At 38.0% G+C, this 23,431-nt stretch overlaps 1 protein-coding gene across 1 annotated transcript in view; it reads left to right on the top strand.

Moving 5' to 3' along the window:
* The first annotated feature begins 4,408 nt into the window (after positions 1 to 4,408).
* The window catches only part of LOC127655708 (protein argonaute-3-like), a 58,483-nt gene continuing 39,460 nt past the window's right edge, over positions 4,409 to 23,431 (top strand). Inside the window, exon 1 of the mRNA XM_052143653.1 lies at positions 4,409 to 5,083. Coding sequence (XP_051999613.1) covers positions 5,065 to 5,083 — 19 coding nt within the window. The 5' untranslated portion in view covers positions 4,409 to 5,064. The remainder of the gene's footprint in view (positions 5,084 to 23,431) is intronic.

Genomic DNA, 23,431 nt, shown 5'->3' on the forward strand with positions numbered 1-23,431 from the left:
GATAGATATAGATTGGTATATGATAGATAGATCTAAATATATAGATCGATATATGATAGATATATATAGATAGATATAAATCGAAATATTATAGATAGATATATGATAGATAGATATAGATATATAGATTGATATATGATAGATATATATAGATATATAGATAGTTATAGATAGATATAGATATATGATAGCTAGATAGAAATAACTATCTGAAACTATCACAAGCCTTTCAACATTTAATCATGCATAATATTAATTATTTCTATCAATAATAAATTTTTGATTAGATAAAATGCTACATTATGATATGAGAAATATAATTACTTCTAGTAATAGTGCTAATTTTTGATATCAGTTCTTACAGTTGCACTAGTAAAAACATTAATTCTTCATGTAAAATGTTATCACTTACAGAAATACAAATTCTTATATAAAAAATTATAACTACTCATAAAACGTTAACTCTTGATATTTGTAATTGCATTTTCACTATTAGAATGTAATAAATACCCATTTATTAATTCAAAACGCAATGACAGATTTGTAAAATGTATTTTTTAACTAGCTGAAATTCCAGTTTCACATATCAGCAATAATTGCTAGTAAAAATGATTTTTTTTATATCAGTAATTTGATTGTAACTAATATGAATTCCTTTTAAGGTATAATTAATTACTCTCCAATTTATTGATCTCTGAAATCCATATTCAGATAACTTTAATACTAAATCTGACATGCTGAAATGCATTTACAGATATCAAAAATGTGAAATATTCTTAGGTGTAATTTAGTTGATGTTGGGAATAGATATTTGAACCTAGTAATAATGTAATTATTATAAATAATGTTTCCTCCGCGTCTGAGACGTCAATCCGCACATCTTATCATGTGGCTTATTGAGCCCGTTACCACGGAGACTTAGTGCATGTGGAGGCTTCATGCTATTCTCCGCGGCATCCACTCAAAACTCACCACACGCCCCACTGAGAGTGAGAACCACATTATAGCGACCACCAGTGGTGCAAAAAGTGGGTATGCGCTATATGCGGCGCATAGGGCCACCGCACCATGGGGGCGCCAAAGCGATGGTTAAGCTATATAAGTTTTATACATTTATATAAAAGTTATATAAGTTAAATATAAAAAAGTTATATAAATATTAGAGGACTAACAGGCTAGAGTAGGTGCCGGTGCCCTCATAAGATTCCATCATAGAATTTATTTTGACAGAAGGGTAATATCGTGACGCGAGCGCTGAGTGAGTAGCAGGAGTGAGTTGTCGTTAAAACTCAAAGATGGATAAAGCAAAAAAAGCTGTCGGGGGCTAAAAACAGAAAAAGAAAGAGGGAAAAGGAGATTGCATGTCAAGGGATGCGACAGCAGCTTAATAAGTGGATGGTGAAAGGCAACAGGTAGGATTTGAAGTGTGACGTCTGTGCTTGGAAGCTTGCAAATATTCATGTTAACAGACTACCTAGCGTTTGCTAAGACTGGGAATGTAGCAGCCAGAATATGTAGCTAGCTAGCTTAGAATATGCAAAACCGAGGTTGCTGAGCTGAAAACTGAAAAATATAAGGAAGCATGTACGATAAATGACAAGAATCTGGAAAACAACTAATGCAATATCTCTGGTTTACCATGGAATCATGCATAGATTTGCTAGCAAACTTGGAGGCTTACAAATATTAATGTTAACAGACTGGCAAGTGTTTGCTAACGTCATGCAAAATAATGTTGCTGATATTTACATTTAGATTTTGGTTAAACCCTATGGTAGGGTCACATCTCTCTCTCTCTTTAAAAATCTGTGATATGTGTGTGTGTGTATATATATATATATATATATATATATATATATATATATATATATATATAGCACATACCTTTAAAGGAGAGAGAGATGTGACCCTGTAATTTAAAATCCAAAATGTTAATGTAATTTCAACAGCAGCACAACCTTACTGCATAATAGTTGTCTTATATGATGCCATCACTTGGCTGATTTAAGAATTGAATTTAGGCTGCTTTATTTAACAGTGAGTTCATTTCTTTCAGGTGTGAGGATGGTGGATCAGGAAAGACAGGGGAAGGCAACAGGTAGTTCTAACATTAGGTGGAAGTGTAGAGGGAGCCACTTGATGCCAACAGATTAATTTATTACTATTATTGATATGGAAAAAGTAATGAGGAAAATCTATTACATAATGTTTGTTTGACAATGTCTTAGTGGAGAAGAACACAGGCAAGGGGTAAAAGAGACAGATATGATGTCGGCGATGGCATCAAGTATAGAGGAGACCAGTGATGACATCAGGTAGGAGTTATATTAGTTAGACTACACAAAACTAAATGTCCTGTATATATACCGTAGGCCCACAGTGGCTGTCTGATATACTTTCAAATAAACCTTTATTATTTGAAGCCCATACATGATGATGTCCGGCAAACTTATTTATTTATGTGTGGGGTGTGGGTATGGGGTAGAGGGGTATGCAGCGCCAAAATTGTTGCTGCATACCCCTCTAACACTGGGTAGTTGCACCCCTGGCGACCACGAGGAGTTTACCCCATGTGACTCTATTCTCCATAGCAACCAAGCCAACCGGTTGCTTAGGAGACCCGGCTAAGCATGCCCTGGATTCAAGCTCGTGACTCCAGGGGTGGTAGTCAGCGTCTTTACTTGATGAGCTAACCAGACCCCATTAGCTGAATTTTACTTTTAATTATTCACAGGATATGAATTTTGATATCAACAATTACATTTTTCACTAGTTTCTAATTCCTACTAGTAAAAACTGTAATGATTAATATCTGTAATTGCATTTTCACTAGTAAAATTTCACAACAATCTCATTCACTCCCATTCAAAACTCAATTAAAGATATCACAAATATATTTCTTAGTAGTACCTGATATCAACAGTTGAAATACAACTAGTGAAAATGGTCATTTTTAATGAAAATATGTAAATATGTTTCAACATTTTAGATGCGCTATTTCAGATATCAATAAATTGGAGAGTAATTAAATATATCTATAAAGGCTTTCCTAGTAGTCAAGAGCATTTTTACTAGTTGCAATTTAATTTTTGATATCAAGAATGAACATTTGCGCTAGTAACAATTTGACTATTGATATAAAAAAAAGTTGTGCATTGCTGATGTGTGAAATTTATATATAAGATATAAGAAATATATTTTCAATATCTGTAATTGTGTTTTGAACAGGAGTGAATGAGAGATCATTGTGAAAATCCAATTACAGAAATCAAGAATTACAGTTTTTACTAGTCTAAATTCTATTTTTGATGTCAAGAATATGTATTTCTGTGAGAGATGACTTCATTTTTATATAATTTTTTTCTCCCAATTTGGAATGCCCAATTCCCACTACTTTGTAGGTCCTCGTGGTGGCGCGGTTACTCGCCTCAATCCGGGTGTCGGAGGACAAGTCTCAGTTGCCTCCGCTTCTGAAACCGTCAATCCGCGCATCTGATCACGTGACTCATTGTGCATGACACCACGGAGACTCACAGCATGTGGAGGCTCATGCTACTCTCCACGATCCACACACAACTCACCACACGCCCCATTGAGATCGAGAACCACTAATCACCACCATGAGGAGGTTACCCCATGTGCCTCTACCCTCCCTAGTAACTTGGACAATTTGGTTGCTTAGGAGACCTGCTGGAGTCACTCAGCACACCCTGATTTCGAACACATGACTCAAGAGGTGGTAGTCAGCATCAGTACTCGCTGAGATACTCCGCCCCTTTGATATCAAGTATTAACCATTTTACTAGTGCAAATTTAATTCCTGATATCAAGAATTACCATTGTCTCTAGTAGAAATTACATTCCTGATATCAAGAATTACCATTGTCTCTAGTAGAAATTACATTCCTGATATCAAGAATTACCATTGTCTCTAGTAGAAATTACATTCCTGATATCAAGAATTACCATTGTCTCTAGTAGAAATTACATTCCTGATATCAAGAATTAGCATTTCTGCGAGTAATGACGTCATTTTGATATAACCAATGAACGTTTTCCCTAGCGCAGCATCTGTACTGATATCAAAGTTTTTACATTTTACTAGGAGTAATTTTGATGTATTTTAACTAGTGATTCTATGCATCTATAATTCATATCCTGCATGTGATTAAAAGTTGATTCGGCATGCCTTATGAAAGTTAATACATTGTTCTCATTAGTTTATGATGTTGATGATGATGAATAACAGCCTGGAAGCTGACTCAAAAGACGCCCCGCCTCCAGTTTCTCTTGCAACCAATCAGCGCACGGTACTGGCGGCGGTCCGTGCGTCGCGCTCGCGGAGGATCTGACGCTCCATATTTAGCTCGAGTGAGTTTCACGGAGGTTCAGACAGGCAGGAAAAACCCTGAGAGATAGAGAGCGAGTTCACCTCCGACTTATTTACCTCACAGCGGGCGATAAACTAAGTGAAACAAGCAATTTAGAAAGCCACGGATTTAACGGGTGGGCGGGGAATTTCAGTGCAAAGAAGACGTCGTTTTATGGATTTTTTCCCTGTCAGATGGGAATGTAGCTTAGCTGGTTAGCCTGGTCACTAGCAGTAGCGGGCTAGCGCTCCGTGGAGGCGACAAAAGTGAACTTTCTCACGTTATAACGACATAAAACCTCAATGTTCGCCTCAGATTTTCCAAAGACGCGTTTGTAAAGACCGTTGCAAGACTCGCCGTCACAGAAATACCGATTCGGGACTGTTTCCGAGGGGAATTTCTCGCTTTAGCTGGATGATTAGCTGGCCGGCACGTCTGTCAACCAAACCTAAAATCCGGACGGGATAGTTTGATTTACACACCTGCCCTTCGGGTCTTGAACGGCCTCCTTTGGTATACGAGCTTCTAGGAAGGTGGTTTCAGGTGGGATTCGAACCAACAACTAGTGGGGAGACACTCGTTTCGGTTCTGAACCGGTTCGAGGGCACTTTTCCCCCCTTCCCCAAGCACATTAAGAGTCTTCTGAAGTTTGTGTACTGCGAGCCGGGGACGGAACCGGACAGAGACCTCATGAATGGAAATCGGAACTACAGGTGTGTATTCTGTTGGGTTTCTCACGCACATCTGGCGATGCTTTTAACTTCAACTTTGATTAGTTAAGCTTCTTTCTTGATTAGTGTTTTTGTAGTTTAAGTTCACGAAAGCTGGGCTAGGATATGGACACCCTAGCAACCAACCAGAACACATTAACAACCACCTATCAACACTTGCAACCTCATGCTAACGCCCTAGTAACCACCCAGAAAACCCTTGCAACCAGATGTCTACACCCTAGCAACCACCCAGAAAACCCTTGAGACCACCTATTAATGCCCTAGCAACCACCCAGAAAACCCTTTCAACCATATGTCTACACACTAGCAACGACTTAGAACACCCAGAGCACCCTAGAAGCCACCTACCAATACCCTATTTACCACCTAGCAACCACCCAGAAAACCCTAGCAACCACCTTAAATACTCTTGCATCCACCCAGAAGACCCTAGTAACCAACCAGAACACCCTAGCAACCACCTATCAATACCTCTGGCAACTACTCTGAAAACAATTGCTACCACCTGTCAATGCCCTAGCAACCTTTGCTAACGTATATACAGGTGTCTTTTCTGTTCTAAACGGCATATTTGCAAGCTACAGGTGTAATGCATCACATTAACTATAAATGTTCCAATAAAGAGTCCAGATACTTTTTGTATTTATTTTTGAATATTATATATATTGTTAAATCATTTCAAACTTCTTTATGTGAGATGTTTGTCAAAGTATTCTTGTGTCAGGGTTCCCACGGTCATACCAGACCTGGAAATTGTACATGTACTCTACCCTCCCTAGCCAACCGGTTGCTAAGGAGACCTGGCTGGAGTCACTCGAACTCACAACTCCAGGGGTGGTAGTCAGCGTCAATACATACTGAGCTACCCAGGCCCCCCCATTTGAAATCTTTTTGACTCATGTTTGTGCTTCTTCGTAGGGTGGTTTAGGTCAAAGCAATTATCTCATCGTGCCTCATCATGGGCATCAGACCACGGCAAAATTCTGTTGTTTTCAAGTTGAGTCATTCTGTGATTTAGAAGAAGCGCTAGTAAGAAATGATGGGATGTGGTTTGCCTATAATTGAATATAAGCATAGAGCTGGTAGTTAGTTAGAATTAGGTCAAGAAGCTTTTTCAGCGAGGAGGTTAGTGACCTCTCATAGCCACACTGACCTTAAGGTCATAAGTTCATTACTGGTAGGGGCCAGCATCACTGTCATTTCCCATTCTTAAGTGCATTCCCTAAAGAATTCCCTCCCTTAAAATTTTTGCTGGTGGTGGTGTACTTCTGTGTTGACTAAGGTGTTGGCATTTCTGTTTTCTTGTCACCTCTGTTCTCTGGAATACCCCATTTGAAGGGGCTTCGTGATTTGTGAATTTTGTAAATTGGATTTTCCCTTAAAATAAAATGATTAGTTCCATTAAAACTGTGCTGATGATGGACAAATAAGAGAGATATATTTTAGGTATTTGGACATATTTTAATTTAAAATATTATTTTAATTATTTCAAATTGTATGCGTTTATATTTGACTGTCATTCATACGTTTTTGTAGCCTGAAAAGGAAATCATATACCCTTATGTTATTATATAACCCAAGCTAAATGTGTATAAATGACTTTTGAGGTGTGCAAGAAGCACACATACAGAGTATTTATGGTAATTAAGTCATATTCATGAAATACCTAAAACAGGCAATTATTTGTTTGACAATTAATTGTCAGAAAATTTCACAATCGTGACCCCTAATTTTCATTATTAGGTTCCTACCTTGTGAATTGTTTTGATAAAAATGTGTATGAAATTTCAAAAAGTGACAGCTTATATCATTATTAAAAATGCGATTTCATGACATCATATAAATTGATAGAATGTGAAATTTGTACATTTTTAAAAAGCTAAAATATGATTAAAATCATAAAGCAAAATATATATAAAAAAATTACAATATACTATATTATGTGAATGTATATATGTATATATATATATATATATATATATATATATATATATATATATAGCCAGAATATAAATATGTCTCTAATTTTACTTAATATATATTTTAGTTACATGAAATGGTAAAATGGTGTAAAAGCGCTTTACACTGTGACTCATTAACCCATTCACACACACATTCATACACCAATGGTGGCAGAGCTGCTATGTAAGGTGCTAGCCTGCCATTGGGAGCAACTTGGGGTTCAGTGTCTTGCCCAAGGGCACTTCGGCATGTGGAGTCATGTGGGCCGGGAATCGAACCGCCAACCCTGCGATTAGTGGCCGACCCGCTCCACCACCTGAACCAAATTTACTAGCCAATGACGATACTTTCTCCAACATGATTGTAGAGGGTTGATTCAGTGTTCAAAACACGTTAAGCTCATTCGTCAGCATTTGTGGCATTATGTTTATAACCACAAAAAATAATTTGGACTCGTTTTTGGGGCCAATTTTTGGAGGGTTGTAACAGAAATGTGAAGCTTATAATTTTTATAAAATAAATGAATTCTATTAAAAGTCATGTGTTATTTGAGCAGTAAAGTTGTTTAAATCATAATATTTGTTCTCCCCAATTTTGGAATGCCCAGTTCCCACTACTTACTAGATCCTCGTAGTGGTGCGGTTACTCACCTCAATCCAAGCTATTTTTCTGTTTTCTGTACAGCCATTCTCTGAGACTGTCATTTCATTATTTTAATCATGCTGGTCTATTGTGGTTTTTGATTTATCTTCAAATAAACCAATCAAATTGTGTTTGTCGCTCACTTTACATGCCTAAGTGGGCATTTCTGGGGCAGAATCAACTGCTTTTATGCCATTAAAAGTCTGGCTACATGATGATAACATTCTTTTGATAACAAAGTGGCCAGTGACCCTTAAAGAAACCAAACCGTTGTGCTTTCACTTGGTCGGATGCTTAATATGGCATGGTTAGAGATGTTAATAAAACCTGATTTTTCTGTCATCGAATCAAGGAGGGCCACCGCAGAGGGAAATCCCCCTGTTGGTTTTCATTTTGAGGTAATGCTACAGGTGGGTGGGTACAGACAAAATTATGTAATGTTCCTGCACAGGTTGCACAAACTGTCTGTGGGACCTAACGAGAACACAACACAATGATTACAAAAATGTATGATCAAAGTGTCCAGTTTTTCCTCAATTTGCTCCGCTGTGCCACACTATGTGCCATTTTGACTTTTAATGACTTTTGGCAGTACCAAAGCAGGGGAGGAGTGACATTCTTTGCACACTCTTCCTCTCATTCCATGATGTTTTAACAATATCGACCCCCTTCCATCGCCCATAAGCAGATGGCATACTATGGCTTGATTCTATGGAGAGTGCAGTTAGCCTGAAACTAGCATTGTGGATGGAGGTGTCACTGCCTTTCATGGCAGTGACACCTGGATAATGAAAGTTTTTCACGGGACTCTAGTAATGGTGATAAGTTAGTTTTGGGTCAGTCAGTGGTAAGCATAGGTAAATGTATTAAATGGAGCTTAGTACTACTACTACAGTCTTATTGTTAGCTGAAAGCATCTAGGGCTTTGTCTATACAATCAAATATCGATATTGTGATACTTTTAATCACGATATTGTATTGATATTTTAGATCCATGTATTGAGGTATTTGTATTCAACTATTTGTGTATTCATGTCCTGTCCAGCATGTCAGTAAAAAAGCAGGTTGCCTAAATTAGAGGTAGACCAATATACCGGTTTTGCCTATTAATCGGTGCCAATTGTTGGTTTTGTGGAACTATTGGTTATTTGTAAAAATCTATGTCGATAATTGCCGTTAGTATTTCATCTTTTCAAAATAAGCGTCACCGGTGTGTTTCAGGCTTGTTTATATTTCAAAGCCCTGCTTTATGTGCAATCTTCCTTTTTTTTTCTAGTTGTTATTAGGATTTTGGTTGAGCACAAATTCCATCTGGGATTTGATTAATTTTGGAATATTTTTGTCTTTGCCTGCCAAGTAAAGAAATAATAATTTTGACTTTCTATAAATAGAAAGGTTGAAAAATATTGTTACAGTAATCTATACCTACTCAAATAAGCATAAATAAACACACAAATGCAATACTGTAACAAAAACATTGTAATTTATTTCCAAAATGCAGTATTTCTGAACACTTGTGTTTCGTATGTAACACTTTTCATACACAACAGGAGAAAATCAGGAAAAACATTCAGTAACCGGTTTTCTGTACAAAAATAAAAAATGAAAGTGGCTCATTCTTTCAAAACTCCAAATACAAAAAGACAAAAACACATGCAATATGTAAGAAAGAAATGATATTAGGCTGTATACTTCCTTCTATTTTGGTCTGGCCACAGCACCTCATCTACATCACAAATTATGCTCTCCCTGGCTAAACCGCATGAGTGACGTATCCAGCTGCCGAAAGCCCCCACATCAAATTCACCACATGCATCCTCCATTGCCAGGAGAAGAGGTATGCGTCTGAGGGGATGGTGGTCATACACCTTCCATCGCCATGCAGAAAAAAACCCTTCAATTGGGTTTAGGAATGGGGTATATGGTGGGAGATATAGAACAATAAATTGTGGGCCGTCAATGAACGCGGACCAGAGCAGCCTGGTGGAAATTCACATTGTCCCAGATGACAACATACCTGGAATGCTCTGGTCCACCCCTCTGCTCGAATGGAATGAGGATGCCATCAAGTTTGTCCAGGAATGTGATGAGAAGGGTGGTGTTGCAGAGACCAAGGTTGGCATGGTGATGGAAGATGCCTTGCTGGCTAATGGCTGTGCACATGGTGATATTCCCTCCACGCTGTCCATGGACATTCACAATGGCATGGTGGTCAATAATGTTCTGTCCCCTTCTTTTGGCTAGGTTGAAGCCAGCCTCATCAATGTAAATATAAATTTAGTAGACTCATGAACAGAGATGTTAACCAGCTCCAATGATTCCTTCAAGTCTTTATCTGTCACTCTAGGTTTTTTTTTCTTACCTCATAGATCATTCTGCGGGGTGCCCTTTGAGTCATCTTGGCTGGACAGCCACTTCTAGGGAGAGTAGCCACAGTACTGAATCGTCTCCATTTATTGACAGTTTGTCTAACTGTGGACAGATGAATATCTAAGCTCTTCAAAATAGATTATCCAGCTTTATGTAAAGCAACAATTCTTCTAAACAAGGTCTTCTGAGATCTCTTTTTTTTTTATTTGTGAGTCATGGTCCACGTAAACAGATGCTTCTAGTGAATATCTCAAAATGTTTGAGTGATTTATTTGTCAAAGTAGCTCTAACCCACACCTCCAATATTGTTTTATTAATTGGATGCCAGGTTTGCCAACTCCTGACTCTAATTAGCTTATGTTGTCGTCGTCATTAGCCTAGGGGTTCACAAACTTTTTCCAACCTACACTGTGAATGTTTGATGTATTCAATATGTACAAGAACAATATAATAATTTGTGATGGTTAAAACTAGGGCTACACAATTAATCAAAATAAAATCAAAACCGCAATCTAACCTTGTGCAATTATTACATTTTAAAGGGCCGCGATTGAATTCAATAAATAAATAGTCTGCTCCCTTCAAAGTATATTTGTGCTGCTCTTGTCCAGTCTATATTAAATTAGAGCATTGTTACAGTGTTTTCAGAGCGGTTCTGTGCTCCACACAGAACCGCTCTGAAAACACTGTAACAATGCTTTTACACTAAACTGGCGCGTCCTGCGTGAAGCGTTTTTATTATTATCTGCGGTAGCAGCATCTCCGTCTCCGCAAGGCACAGGTATCATAATAATAATGCAGAATACAAGATGGGGAGTGGTGGTGGTGTAGTGGGCTAAAGCACACAACTGTTAATCAGAAGGTCGCTGGTTCGATCCCCACAGCCACCACCATTGTGTCCTTGAGCAAGGCACTTAACTCCAGGTTGCTCCGGGGGGAGTGTCCCTGTAATAAGGGCTTTGTAAGTCGCTTTGGATAAAAGCGTCTGCCAAATGCATAAATGTAAGATTGGGTATAATTCAAACATCTTTATTAAATGATTTCTGAGCAAACAGCATTAACAGTAACACCTGTAGAGTCCAGAAACATCTCTTCCTCCATTCTCCATTTGTTTACCTCACGAGAGAGTGTGTCGCCTTATTACACTCCCCACGGAAACAAGTGAAAGTGGAACAATATTACCAACATCCAACAAAATGAAAAAGGAACATGCATATAATAAATCTATATCATATATTTAGTTACTAAAATATAATGCGTTGCTAAATTAAATATAATGAATACAAATAATTAAATGAAATGGTGACAAACTAACCAAAATTTTCACTTTAAATGTAATTACACCAGTGGGTTATCTGTTCAGTTTGTCTTTAAGCCTCATTCTTTAGGACTGTCTTATATACAGTAAAGGATAGTTTGTGTAGGCCTACTAGTTTTTAAGGCCTAGAATGTCGATGTTCCCCACCCCTGAGTACTCGACGAGTACTTGCGTTTTGGGCATTTTGTCAACTCATCTTCATAAGTGTAAACATGACTTCTATCTCATATACTTTTGTATCGCAAAACTAGTAAAGTCACACTCTTTAGGAAAACAAAGGTCAAATAAAAAGCACTCCTTACATATTTATGATGTTGCTTAATTTTAAACCATCAACAAAATCATCATGAAAATATTGTAAAAATATCTTGAATATCAAATGTATTCAAATTGACAACTTATGTAAATGAACTGATTATATGTATTTTAATATGATAATTTAATATAAAATGGCACAGTATTTTTTTTTTTTTTTTTATATATGTTTAGAAAAATATGCCATCACAAATGTAAAAAAATGCCCCTGAAAATTACATTCAGGGGGGCAATTATTGACCCTTTAAGGAAAAGTTGATTTCTGACACTGGTGTGATAAATTCTGTAGAAAATGGTGGAAGAGGAAGGAAGTTTTAGGACCCTCTGGAGTGGGATGTCGGCCTGGGGAATGTTTTCATGGCAGTTACATATGGGGGCTTAGCAATCTCTCTGTCAATGGGGCCCTCCATGGCTTTTAGTGCCTGTTTTTTCTTTGAAGGTTAGTGGGGGAAGGCAAAAAAGGAATTTCGACCAGAAAATAACCCTGAAAGTAGACCTATGGGGTTATGAGACAGAGCTTGACCAAGACAAGGCAACAGATTACCCCATTCTAAACTAGTTGAGACAACCTTTCTGATTTCTGTTTGCAACTGCCCTGTTTGTGCATAAAAGTTTTTGTTTTTCTTTCTTTCTGTGCTGTTAGCATATTGGGTCTGCTCGCAACACAGTGCACCATTTACCCAGCTTAGGTGGAATCTTAACCCAGAATGCATCTTATTAATGCAGTCTTGCTGTGGTCAGTTCAGGATGTTCCTCGGCCATTTACTTTGCCAAATTCTGGCCACCAGTATTACTACCCTCTATATACTTGCAAAAGACTGATCCTTGTTTTGCCAACCTCCATATTCCTTCAGAATGGTGTACTTGGTATGGGATGCAAACTACACCCCTGTCAACTAAAATCACCTTTTCTGAAATTGTTTGATAACATTTTCTACATTTTCCGTATTAAAATCATTTGATAGGGTTACTTAAAGCTTAAACACACCCTGTGATTTTCGTGATGTGGAAAATGCGGACAAAATCCAGTCCAAAAAATGGAAATTACAGTTGGGATATGTCCTAGTATGATTATTAAACTAGGAAAGACTTTAATTTAGGCCTAAATAAATATAGTCTACATGTTCTGCTCACTTGAATATATAGCATCAAGAACATCATTAGGGCTCTGTAAAAAATCTCGATTTTTTCCAATGCATCGAATTCTTCATTTGAACGATCTCAATATTGATTCTTAAATCCAAAGATCGATCTTTCACTCTGTGGCAACCCCCTACAATGCAATTGAATCACTCACATGTGCAACCAAATCTCACGCTATGTGATTTAAACATTTCTACCATTAGCCACTGGCTTGTAAATGTTCAGTTTTCACTCACCAGTTATTGATAAGTGTTGTGGAGAAGTTTTTGTAGTATTTTATGGGTTAATAATCACACTGATCGTTAGATCTCCGTTTTCTGTCAAGAGAAATAATCGAGTACTCGTTCCGCACCAACTATTAAAAATACTGCAAAAAAATCGTAAATTGATTGAGTTAATGCTTATTGTTCATTTCATTTTTTCCCCCCAAAAAACGCAGAGTTTGTTGAAGTTAGCTTATTTTGAAACCGTGCATTTAAAAATGTATTTAAAATGTTTTTTGTGGGTTAGCGTATTCGACTACAAAATCACTTCATATTCATTATAAATGTTCTAATTTTTTATTCATTTGTATGACACCATTTAGGGTAATATTATACAAAGTATAACAATATAAATGTACAAATAATTGCAAGTATAAAGTTTGCTAGATTTACGCTGCTACTAATGACACAAACAAATTATCACAGTATGTGAAAAGGGTTCATTTGGAAAACAAAACATAGATTTTAATGTGCATTTTATTTTCCCTTTAAAACAGTTAGGAATACATTGATCCTTCTGAGGATTCAACTTTCCTCTGGAGATTGCCTTTTGGTGGCTGCAACTGTAAATGCGCAATGACACATGCGCTCCAGGTTCCCATCAGCCTTCCTTCACTCGGAGCGTCTGAACCCTGTGCTGTGACTGACACCATTATGTCCTGCCATTGAGCACTCGTCCTGTTCCCACAACCCAAACCTCTATGGATTAGGTGCACAACAGCTGGTGTGTGTGTGTGTGTGTGTGTGTGTGTGTGTGTGTGTGTGTGTGTGTGTGTGTGTGTGTGTGTGTGTGTGTGTGTGTGTGTGTGTGTGTGTGTGCGCGCTAGAGAGGTAGAGGGAGCTCAGAATACAGTAGTGCATTTTTCAGTGGATGTCTGGAAAAAGAGCAGATTGGCTGGTCAGTAGTAAGTGTAGTTAGTTGTGAATTTCTCTTTGCTTGATTATGGGTCTCCTATAGGTCTGTGAGATATGGAAGATATATTTTCACGATATTATTATAAAAAAAGTTTGCAATATCCGATAACATCGTCAACTCCACTGCCGAGGGATCGGTGAATATTTTTTGCACACACTTCTCTTCCACGCGTCATTTTTGCTTAATATTTAATTCAATTATTGAAACACAAAAAAAAAACTTCAAAGATATTTCTAAATTCATGTTGCATTTCAAACAAGCCGAAAAAGCAATTAAAAGCATTCCAATTCACTCAGTTGCACAGGACGCATACACACAAGTTACAAGGTTTTTGATGTAAGTGACGTTTATGAGTTTGTAGGTATGAAACTGGTTTAACTGTGCAAACTGAATTAGAAGTTATTTTGCAATTTCTCTGTATGCATCTTTGAGGAGGTCTCAAGAGGTTATTCAAGCTCTCAAACCACAAAAAGACATACTTGTAACTGATAATACATTGAGTTGGCTATATGAAAGATACATAAACACAATAAATCATCCACTAATGGCTCGAGTTAATAGTGTTTGTCCCATAATGATGTGGGTTGAATTTAATGGAAAACTTTGAGTTACGCTCCATTGCACTGCAGATTTTTGAGCAACCTCGAGAGAGAACAAGCCCACGGTGAGTGCTTACCTTCGTAGAAAATAATTCAGAATTTTAGTGCGGCATGCACTCCGTCTGATATGTCCGATGTGCGAAACCCTTCCCTTTTAATTTGCACTGCCAGTCGCACTTCAGCAAAGTTTTGTTGGGAAATATGTTTGAAAACATAATGACTATTGTTCAATGGGTAGCTTTATTTACACTCACCTAAAGGATTATTAGGAACACCTGTTCAATTTCTCATTAATGCAATTATCTAATCAACCAATCACATGGCAGTTGCATTAGGGGTGTGGTCCTGGTCAAGACAATCTCCTGAACTCCAAACTGAATGTCAGAATGGGAAAGAAAGGTGATTTAAGCAATTTTGAGCGTGGCATGGTTGTTGGTGCCAGACGGGCCGGTCTGAGTATTTCACAATCTGCTCAGTTACTGGGATTTTCACGCACAACCATTTCTAGGGTTTACAAAGAATGGTGTGAAAAGGGAAAAACATCCAGTATGCGGCAGTCCTGTGGGCGAAAATGCCTTGTTGATGCTAGAGGTCAGAGGAGAATGGGCCGACTGATTCAAGCTGATAGAAGAGCAACTTTGCCTGAAATAACCACTCGTTACAACCGAGGTATGCAGCAAAGCATTTGTGAAGCCACAACACGCACAACCTTGAGGCGGATGGGCTACAACAGCAGAAGACCCCACCGGGTACCACTCATCTCCACTACAAATAGGAAAAAGAGGCTACAATTTGCAAGAGCTCACCAAAATTGGACAGTTGAAGACTGGAAAAATGTTGCCTGGTCTGATGAGTCTCGATTTCTGTTGTGACATTCAGATGGTAGAGTCAGAATTTGGCGTAAACAGAATGAGAACATGGATCCATCATGCCTTGTTACCACTGTGCAGGCTGGTGGTGGTGGTGTAATGGTGTGGGGGATGTTTCCTTGGCACACTTTAGGCCCCTTAGTGCCAATTGGGCATCGTTTAAATGCCACGGCCTACCTGAGCATTGTTTCTGACCATGTCCATCCCTTTATGGCCACCATGTACCCATCCTCTGATGGCTACTTCCAGCAGGATAATGCACCATGTCACAAAGCTCGAATCATTTCAAATTGGTTTCTTGAACATGACAATGAGTTCACTGTACTAAAATGGCCCCCACAGTCACCAGATCTCAACCCAATAGAGCATCTTTGGGATGTGGTGGAACAGGAGCTCGTGCCCTGGATGTGCATCCCACAAATCTCCATCAACTGCAAGATGCTATCCTATCAATATGGGCCAACATTTCTAAAGAATGCTTTCAGCACCTTGTTGAATCAATGCCACGTAGAATTAAGGCAGTTCTGAAGGCGAAAGGGGGTCAAACACAGTATTAGTATGTGTTCCTAATAATCCTTTAGGTGAGTGTATATCTGAAAACTCCAGATATATAGCGATAATCATCGGGAAAATCTTCCGATAATCGATCGACAACAGGTGGAAAATTACCAATACAAATTAAGATCTAAAGACAAAATTTTAAACATAATAATTAAAATATGAATAAACCATTACCTCTGAAAAGTTCAACACAACCCACATAATTTCTACTTTCATAAAATGGCTACAACAGTTTATTTAATGATTGGTGGAATAAAAAAACACCAGCTTTCCTATTATGTAATAACCGTGATTATTTAGAGATTGGAATACTCAACCACTGAGCTCTGAGCACCCAATTGTCAACAGACATAGAAAGGAAGTCCCGCCTTACAGTTAAAAGAACCAGTCACCTTTTAGATACAGACATCATCTGTCAATCAACTTTAGAATGCACAGGCCTGGAAAATTGTGTTTTTTTTTAGCATAATATGAGGTAAAGAATCACAATTTATGATACCAGTATTGTCATATGTTAATGTTGACTTGAAATGTGTTCTTTGATCGTAATCATGACCAACCATTTTTGAGATTTTGGTCTTTCTCCATTCAAGTAGATAGGAGCTGCACTGGTGTGACCGTAAATAGTTTCCTAAGAGTGTTCCAAAGATGGCCGACAGTGGACTGACTTGCTAGAAAGACTTTGTTGTAAGCCTAATAAATTCCCTAGTGCTCCCTAATTAAAATAATTATGGGTTCAATACAAGTTAAGCTCAATTGACAGCATTTGTGACCATGTTGATTACAACAAAAATGTATTTCAGTTCACCCCTTATTTTCTTTAAAAAAACAAAAATCTGTGTTATAGTGAGGTATTTACAATGGAAGTCAATGGGGCCAGTTAGTAAACATTAAAGTACTTGTTGTTTCACAGGTATAGCCATAAGATGCTAACTTCATCGCCATGACAACGTAACTGAGTAAAGGACCATAAAACTTTTGATTTAAACAACTTTACAGCTCAATTAATACACAAGTATTAACACAAGTGCTTCACTAGAATTATAAGCTTCACATTTCAAACTTTTAACCATCCAAAAATTGGCCCAATTTACTTTCATTATACTGCAAGTGCCTCACTGTAACCTCGACTTTTGCATTATTTGAAGAAAAGGATGGACGAGGCAAAATAGTTTGTCTCAATCAACATTGCCACAAATGCTGTCGATTTAGCTTAACTTAACAAACCCGGAATATTCCTTCTAATGCTCATATTGAATTTGTGAAAATGAAATGGAATTTCAGTTTCAACGTGTTTTTGTATTATTTTATGATTTCATCACTTTCATCTTTGTTTCTTAAACTGCGCTTTCCCTAAGTACATCGTGAGGTTGTTTACACCACGGGTCTGTTGAATGCTTGATTCTGAATGGTTGACGGATGTTCTAAGGTGTGCAATTATTTTTCAAGTAAATGTCTGTTTCTCTCATTTACACACACACACACACACACACACAAAACCTTCTTACTCCAATGCCGAAAAGCAGCACATCCTCCATTGCTAGTTCTAAAGTGACTTTTTCGAACTAGCAATGAAGGCTTGAGCTGTGATACACTTGATCAATACAACAGTTTCTATATTACCTGAAATATTTGTGATAAACACTAGGGATGCACCGAAACTTCGGCCGCCGAAAATCTTCGGCCGAAAATGGCACTTTCGGCACTTTCGGTTTTCGGCCGAAAGAGAAAAAAGGCCGAAAATATGAGCCGAAAATATATACCTCCTCGCCCCGCCCCTCAGTGCTCAGATTTCACTCTGGATCGATCTAGCCCTTATCACAGCGCTACCAAACAAAGGCCGATCATGTCAGCGGTGTGGAAATTCTTCAAAGTTTCTGATAAGGACATCACATTTGCGATCTGCAGTGTTTATTCAGCAGAACTTTCACGATATATATATATATATATATAACACACACACACAGAGTACAGCAAGAGATTCTACAGGAAAATGTCACAACTAGCGCAGCTACACCACAACTTGAGACGTATTTATCTGAACTATGCCATAAGCGACAATCCCCTTGACTACGGGCGCATAAACAAACACTGCTTTCCTTTGCTTGCGCGGATTGCGCTCAGGTATTTATCTGCCCAAGCACCAGAACAGAGAGTGAGAGACTGTTCAGTGCAGCATCTCATGTTCTTGATGAGCTTTCAGACAGGAGAGACTGTCAGAAAGTTTAGCAACTTTTGTTCTTGAAGAGAAACCTGTCACTTGTACTTAAATAGAAAGCGGTCCAATATGATGTGTAAAGCAATTACATTACACTTGTTCTTCACTTGAGGATACATCTGTCGTTTACAGTTGCCTTTGGATTTAGTTCAATTACTGCTGTTTTGCACAATAATGTTCACTTAAAGTGTGCATACGTTTACATAAACAGAATAGAGCACTGATCTATATATATAATTATATATTATAGTTATAGATCAGTGGAATAGAGGCCCTCTGCCATTCTGTGTTCTGCCTTTTTGTTTTAATTAAAATTACTGTTGCATATTTAAACTTTTTGAAAGATGCTAGCTAAGTTCATTACTTGACTGTTGTTTTGCATATAATAGTTTTCTAAAACTTTACATTATTTGGATAATTGTTAATAAAATCTGTAAAATTAGATTTTTACAGAACTGAAAGAATAATATTTAATATAGTTTTAATATATTTTTTGTCCAATTTTGGTGTTACTTTCAATAAAAGTGTGATTTATTTTATTGGTTTGTAGTTTTTCAATTCAGATTAATAAATTTTTATTGATTAATTATTTTTTTTTAAATAGGTAAAAATTTCGGTTTCGGTTTTCGGCCAAGTGCATCCTGGATTTTCGGTTTCGGCCCAGAATTTTCATTTCGGTGCATCCCTAATAAACACCCTCACGCTCCCCCTACCCCTCTCTTAAGCTCTCTCACACATGGACACATACATTATACGCATTATGCACACACTCCCGAGCTAAAAACAGAGCCGTCATCTCAGTACACACCTGCATCTCAGTGGGGTTGAAAACAGTTATTAAGAATTACGTCGGAAACAATAATGCCGACATTCGCTGCTGCTGCTGCTGAGAAATGCTTTGTTACGTGTTGGCGATTTTGAAGCGATGTTACTTCTGACAAGAGCTGCGACAAAAAAGGTAATCCCAGAAGTGATCTCTCTCAGTTTCTGAGCTTGTCTATTTCGATCCCTCAAAAACAAATTCACGCACAAACGCACAACCTTATTGCTCCAGTAAGTGCTCCAGTTAAGCAACACAAGCCTCGCTGTCCTCCGTTGCTAGTTCTAAAGTGACTGACAACCACATGATGTACAGCAGAATTATGTGCCAATTTCAGATAAGTAAATCATTCACTTGTTGTTGTGTTGTATTGACGAGACGGTAATAAAATCTGCTTCTTACTTTACCGAGATCATGACGATACAGTCTTTCTTGTCTCCATGTAAACCTCATAGGTGTTCATATGTTCCTGCATAACCTCCAATGATACCTTTTATTTGTTTATTTCCAAAGGCGTTGTTTCATAAGCCATGCTGAATGTGAGATCTGCTTGTCTGTTTACTATGCACCGCTATGAACGTGAGAACGCTCTCTGACAAGACTGGAGAGAAAAATTTGTTTATTATTTTGCCAAGATAAAACGAGATGCCATTTTAATGCAAAGAAAGTTGGAGCAGCATTTTCCCGGCACCCTTCTCCTCTGCAGGTTGTGTAAAGTTTGTGGAGGACTGTCCTGTCAGCTCCTGATTTAATTAATTCTGCCTGTGCAACAGTGTGTGATAACTGAGAAAATGTGATAAACGGTGAAACGATATGCGCTCAAAACCAATGAGTTTATGAAAATCGTAATTTAAGGGTTAGTAAACCCCAGAATTTGAATTATCCCATAATTTACTCACCCTCGAGCCATCCTAGGTGTATATGACTTTCTACTTTCAGCCAAACACAATCAGAGTTATATTAAAAATATCCTGCTCTTCCAAACTTTATAATGGGAGTGAATGGTACCTTAGATTTTTTTAAGCCCAAAAAAGCACATCCGTCCGTAAAAAAAATTCATACGTCTATAGGGGGTTAATAAAGGCCTTCTGAAGTGAAGCAGTGCATTTTTGTAAGAAAAATATCCATATTTATAACTTTTATAAACCATAATCACTGGGTTCCGGTAATGGACATGCGCGTGCTCTCAAGAGAATCTAGTACCGGCGTATGAAGTAGACGTAGTGTAAGCTCAGGTGAGAAGTGACGAATACAAATTTTTCATATTTCATCACTCTCATTTTCGCTTTAGTGACATATTATTATAAGGTATTTTTCTGGCTGTGTTTTCGTCTGGAGAGGAGGTTAAACCTGGAAAATGTTTTATGCTATTCAAAACATTTTGGCAGTGAAAATGCACACAACTGGCCTCTTTAATCCATAATGCTTTTAATATTTTGATTAGTATCTAAAAACGTAAGTGCATGATAATTATTGTGCTAATGTTTAATATATTTGGTGACTTCCCAACTCCATGGTTTTGTTACTTCCCAATATTGCAAACACCCAGTCACTGCTGTTGCTATAGAGAACCCGCAGCTTTTTCTGGTGTGAATGAGTTCTTGCATTAATGATTCAGAATACTACCTGCAATAGAGCAGTCCAGCTTTCTGAATGATGAATTATTGTTAATCACTCATACAGTCTTGCCCTTTAGGTAAACTTTAGGCTATATAACATGTCCTTCATGTTTTATTTTATTGGTATCCTCCTAAAATGACCGGCTGCACCTAAAAGTATGCAGATGGCATAATCTCAGCCTCTCCAGTCATGGTCTCTTCTTGCCCTTATTAGTCCCTGTTTATGGGTCACCTGAGGACAGCCATGATTTTGCCAGCAGTAAGGAGTAGTGTAATCTTTGTCACACATCTCCTAGACTATTGCTTTCTGTGCTGTTATGTGCTATAGATTTTTGTGTTAATTTGCATGCATGCATAAAAAGGGCATCAAGCCCTTGATTTTGACATGCCAAAAGCAGACTGTCTCTGCCTTCATATTTGCAGGCATTTTCATGACAGGATGTTGAAATTTCCGACACACCCTTGCGATCAAAACATAATGTCCTGAGATCTGTTGGTGAACAGTGACTAGTGATAGACTGATATATCGGCCAAGATGATTAATCTGCCAATATTTGGTTGTTTTGAGATTATTATCAACATGTTATCAATGCTGAAAACCATTTCTGCTTGGCCAAATAACAGAAGTGACCACATTTCATGCTATGTGACAAAAAATTTGCCACTGGCTGGAAAATTCAGATTTCACTCCACTGATTGAGTAGTGTAGTGGCCAAGTTCAGGACTGAGAACCTTTCGTTGCATGTTGAGAGTATAAGTTTGACTTTTCACGTGTAATGTGTGTCCAAAGACAAGATTCACGCAACAAAAAGGATATTAAAAGAGACATTATGCGGTCAGTTGATCAAAAACAACAAAATAGAAATATTTATTTCTAATCACACACAGCATGGATGTAGAAAATATGTGCACCTCCACTCTCAATAATATCCGCTCAACCAAAACACTTCTTTCTTACACACACTGAACTGCCTCTATATTTAAAGTGACAGTACTGTTTTAGTACTTGTTCTGGATATCAGTGTAAATACTTAATGGTACACATTATGCATGTAATCAATACACATAACATAATAATGGATATGCAATCATTTTTGCTGAGGTGAAATCGGCTGGTCTTTCTTACTGTCATTTTAGTCCGCTTTCAGCAACTTCGATTTAAAGACCGCAGGTTGTCAGAAATCGGCCACAGAAAAGTGCTGCATGACTTAAAGCACATCGTTGGATAACTAAAGTCTTTTCTTTTCCCAAAAAAATCTAGCATGTTTTATTAAAGAGACAGTGGCAAGGAAATGAACACAGTGTCAATGTTGCCATATGGCTACACTGTGCGGTAGAGGGTATAATTATTATATCGTCAGCTCTAGTCTGTCAATAGGAAATATACATTTAAGATTCCCAAACATTCCTTTTGAGAATAGAAGACCAGGGAGCCCTGCAACATATAACTTCATATGTGTAGCAAGTTGTATCTCACGATGATGTCACAGTGACGTCATTTTATTGTGTATACAAAGTAGAAGTATGCCAAATATCATGCGAACGCCTTTATGCATGTTTAAGAGATGAGCAATCAAACATGGTTGCCCTGTTTTTTGGGGGCTACCCTGTATAATACTATATATAAACTTACTACTATATACACTGACTGGCCACAACATTAAAACCACCTGCCTAATATTTTGTAGGTCCCCATTGTGCTGCCAAAACAGCGCCAACCAGCATCTCAGAATAGCATTCTGACACACTATTCTTCTCACCACGGTTATTTGAGTTATCGTAGACTTTGTCAGTTCAAACCAGTCTGACCATTCTCTGTTGACCTCTCTCATTAACAAGGTGTTTCCATCTGCAGAATTGCCGCTCACTGGATGCTTTTTGTTTTTGGCATCATTAGGAGTAAATTCTAGAGACTGTTGTGTGTGAAAATCCCAGAAATACTCAAACCAGCCCGTCTGACACCAACATTCATGCCACACTCCAAATCACTGAGATCTTATTTTTCCCCATTCTAATGGTTGATGTGCACAGTAACTGAAGCTCCTGACCTGCATCTGCTTGATGATTGGCTGATCAGAAAAATTAGCGTTACCGCTTTGAACTGTTTTATACAAATACTATATTGTCAAAAGAGTGGTATTGTTACTTTTTTTTTTAATAATTGTTTTATTATTGACAATGCCGAAGATCCAGTACATTTGATACACCTGTCGAATGGTCGACCACTATCAAATGACGTCCATTCACTATCAGTGACATCCATTGGGCATCAAAACCCACTGCAGTTACAATTTCATATGCCAGCTCTATTCTGATCTGTACACATTTCATTCTCTGCTTCTCTCCCTCTTTTATCTGAGTGGCCTTGGTGCTTGACTACGTTTCCCTCTCTACGGAAATGACAAGTGAGCGAGTTTAGTGTACGTATGCTTGAGAGTGGGTGGCTGTGAGAATCAGTAAGCTCTGCACTGAGACCAGAGTCAGGGAAGTGTGGTTTAATGACTCATTCGAAGAGTACAGTGTGTGGTTTCATATGCTGAGGATTAAAAGCAGCATCCTCGAGCTTTGCTGTCTCAATGTACACCCCCTCCATGCTCGGCTCAGAACATTCCCAAGAGCCCTGTCACTCCCTCAAGCCTGGGTCTGAATCTAAATGTCACCGGGAGAGGGTGCATGTCGGTGAGTCTGTGTTCGGCATAAAATCAAATCGTT

This window comes from Xyrauchen texanus, chromosome 15, assembly GCF_025860055.1.
Source record: "Xyrauchen texanus isolate HMW12.3.18 chromosome 15, RBS_HiC_50CHRs, whole genome shotgun sequence".
Taxonomy (NCBI): Eukaryota; Metazoa; Chordata; class Actinopteri; order Cypriniformes; family Catostomidae; genus Xyrauchen; species Xyrauchen texanus.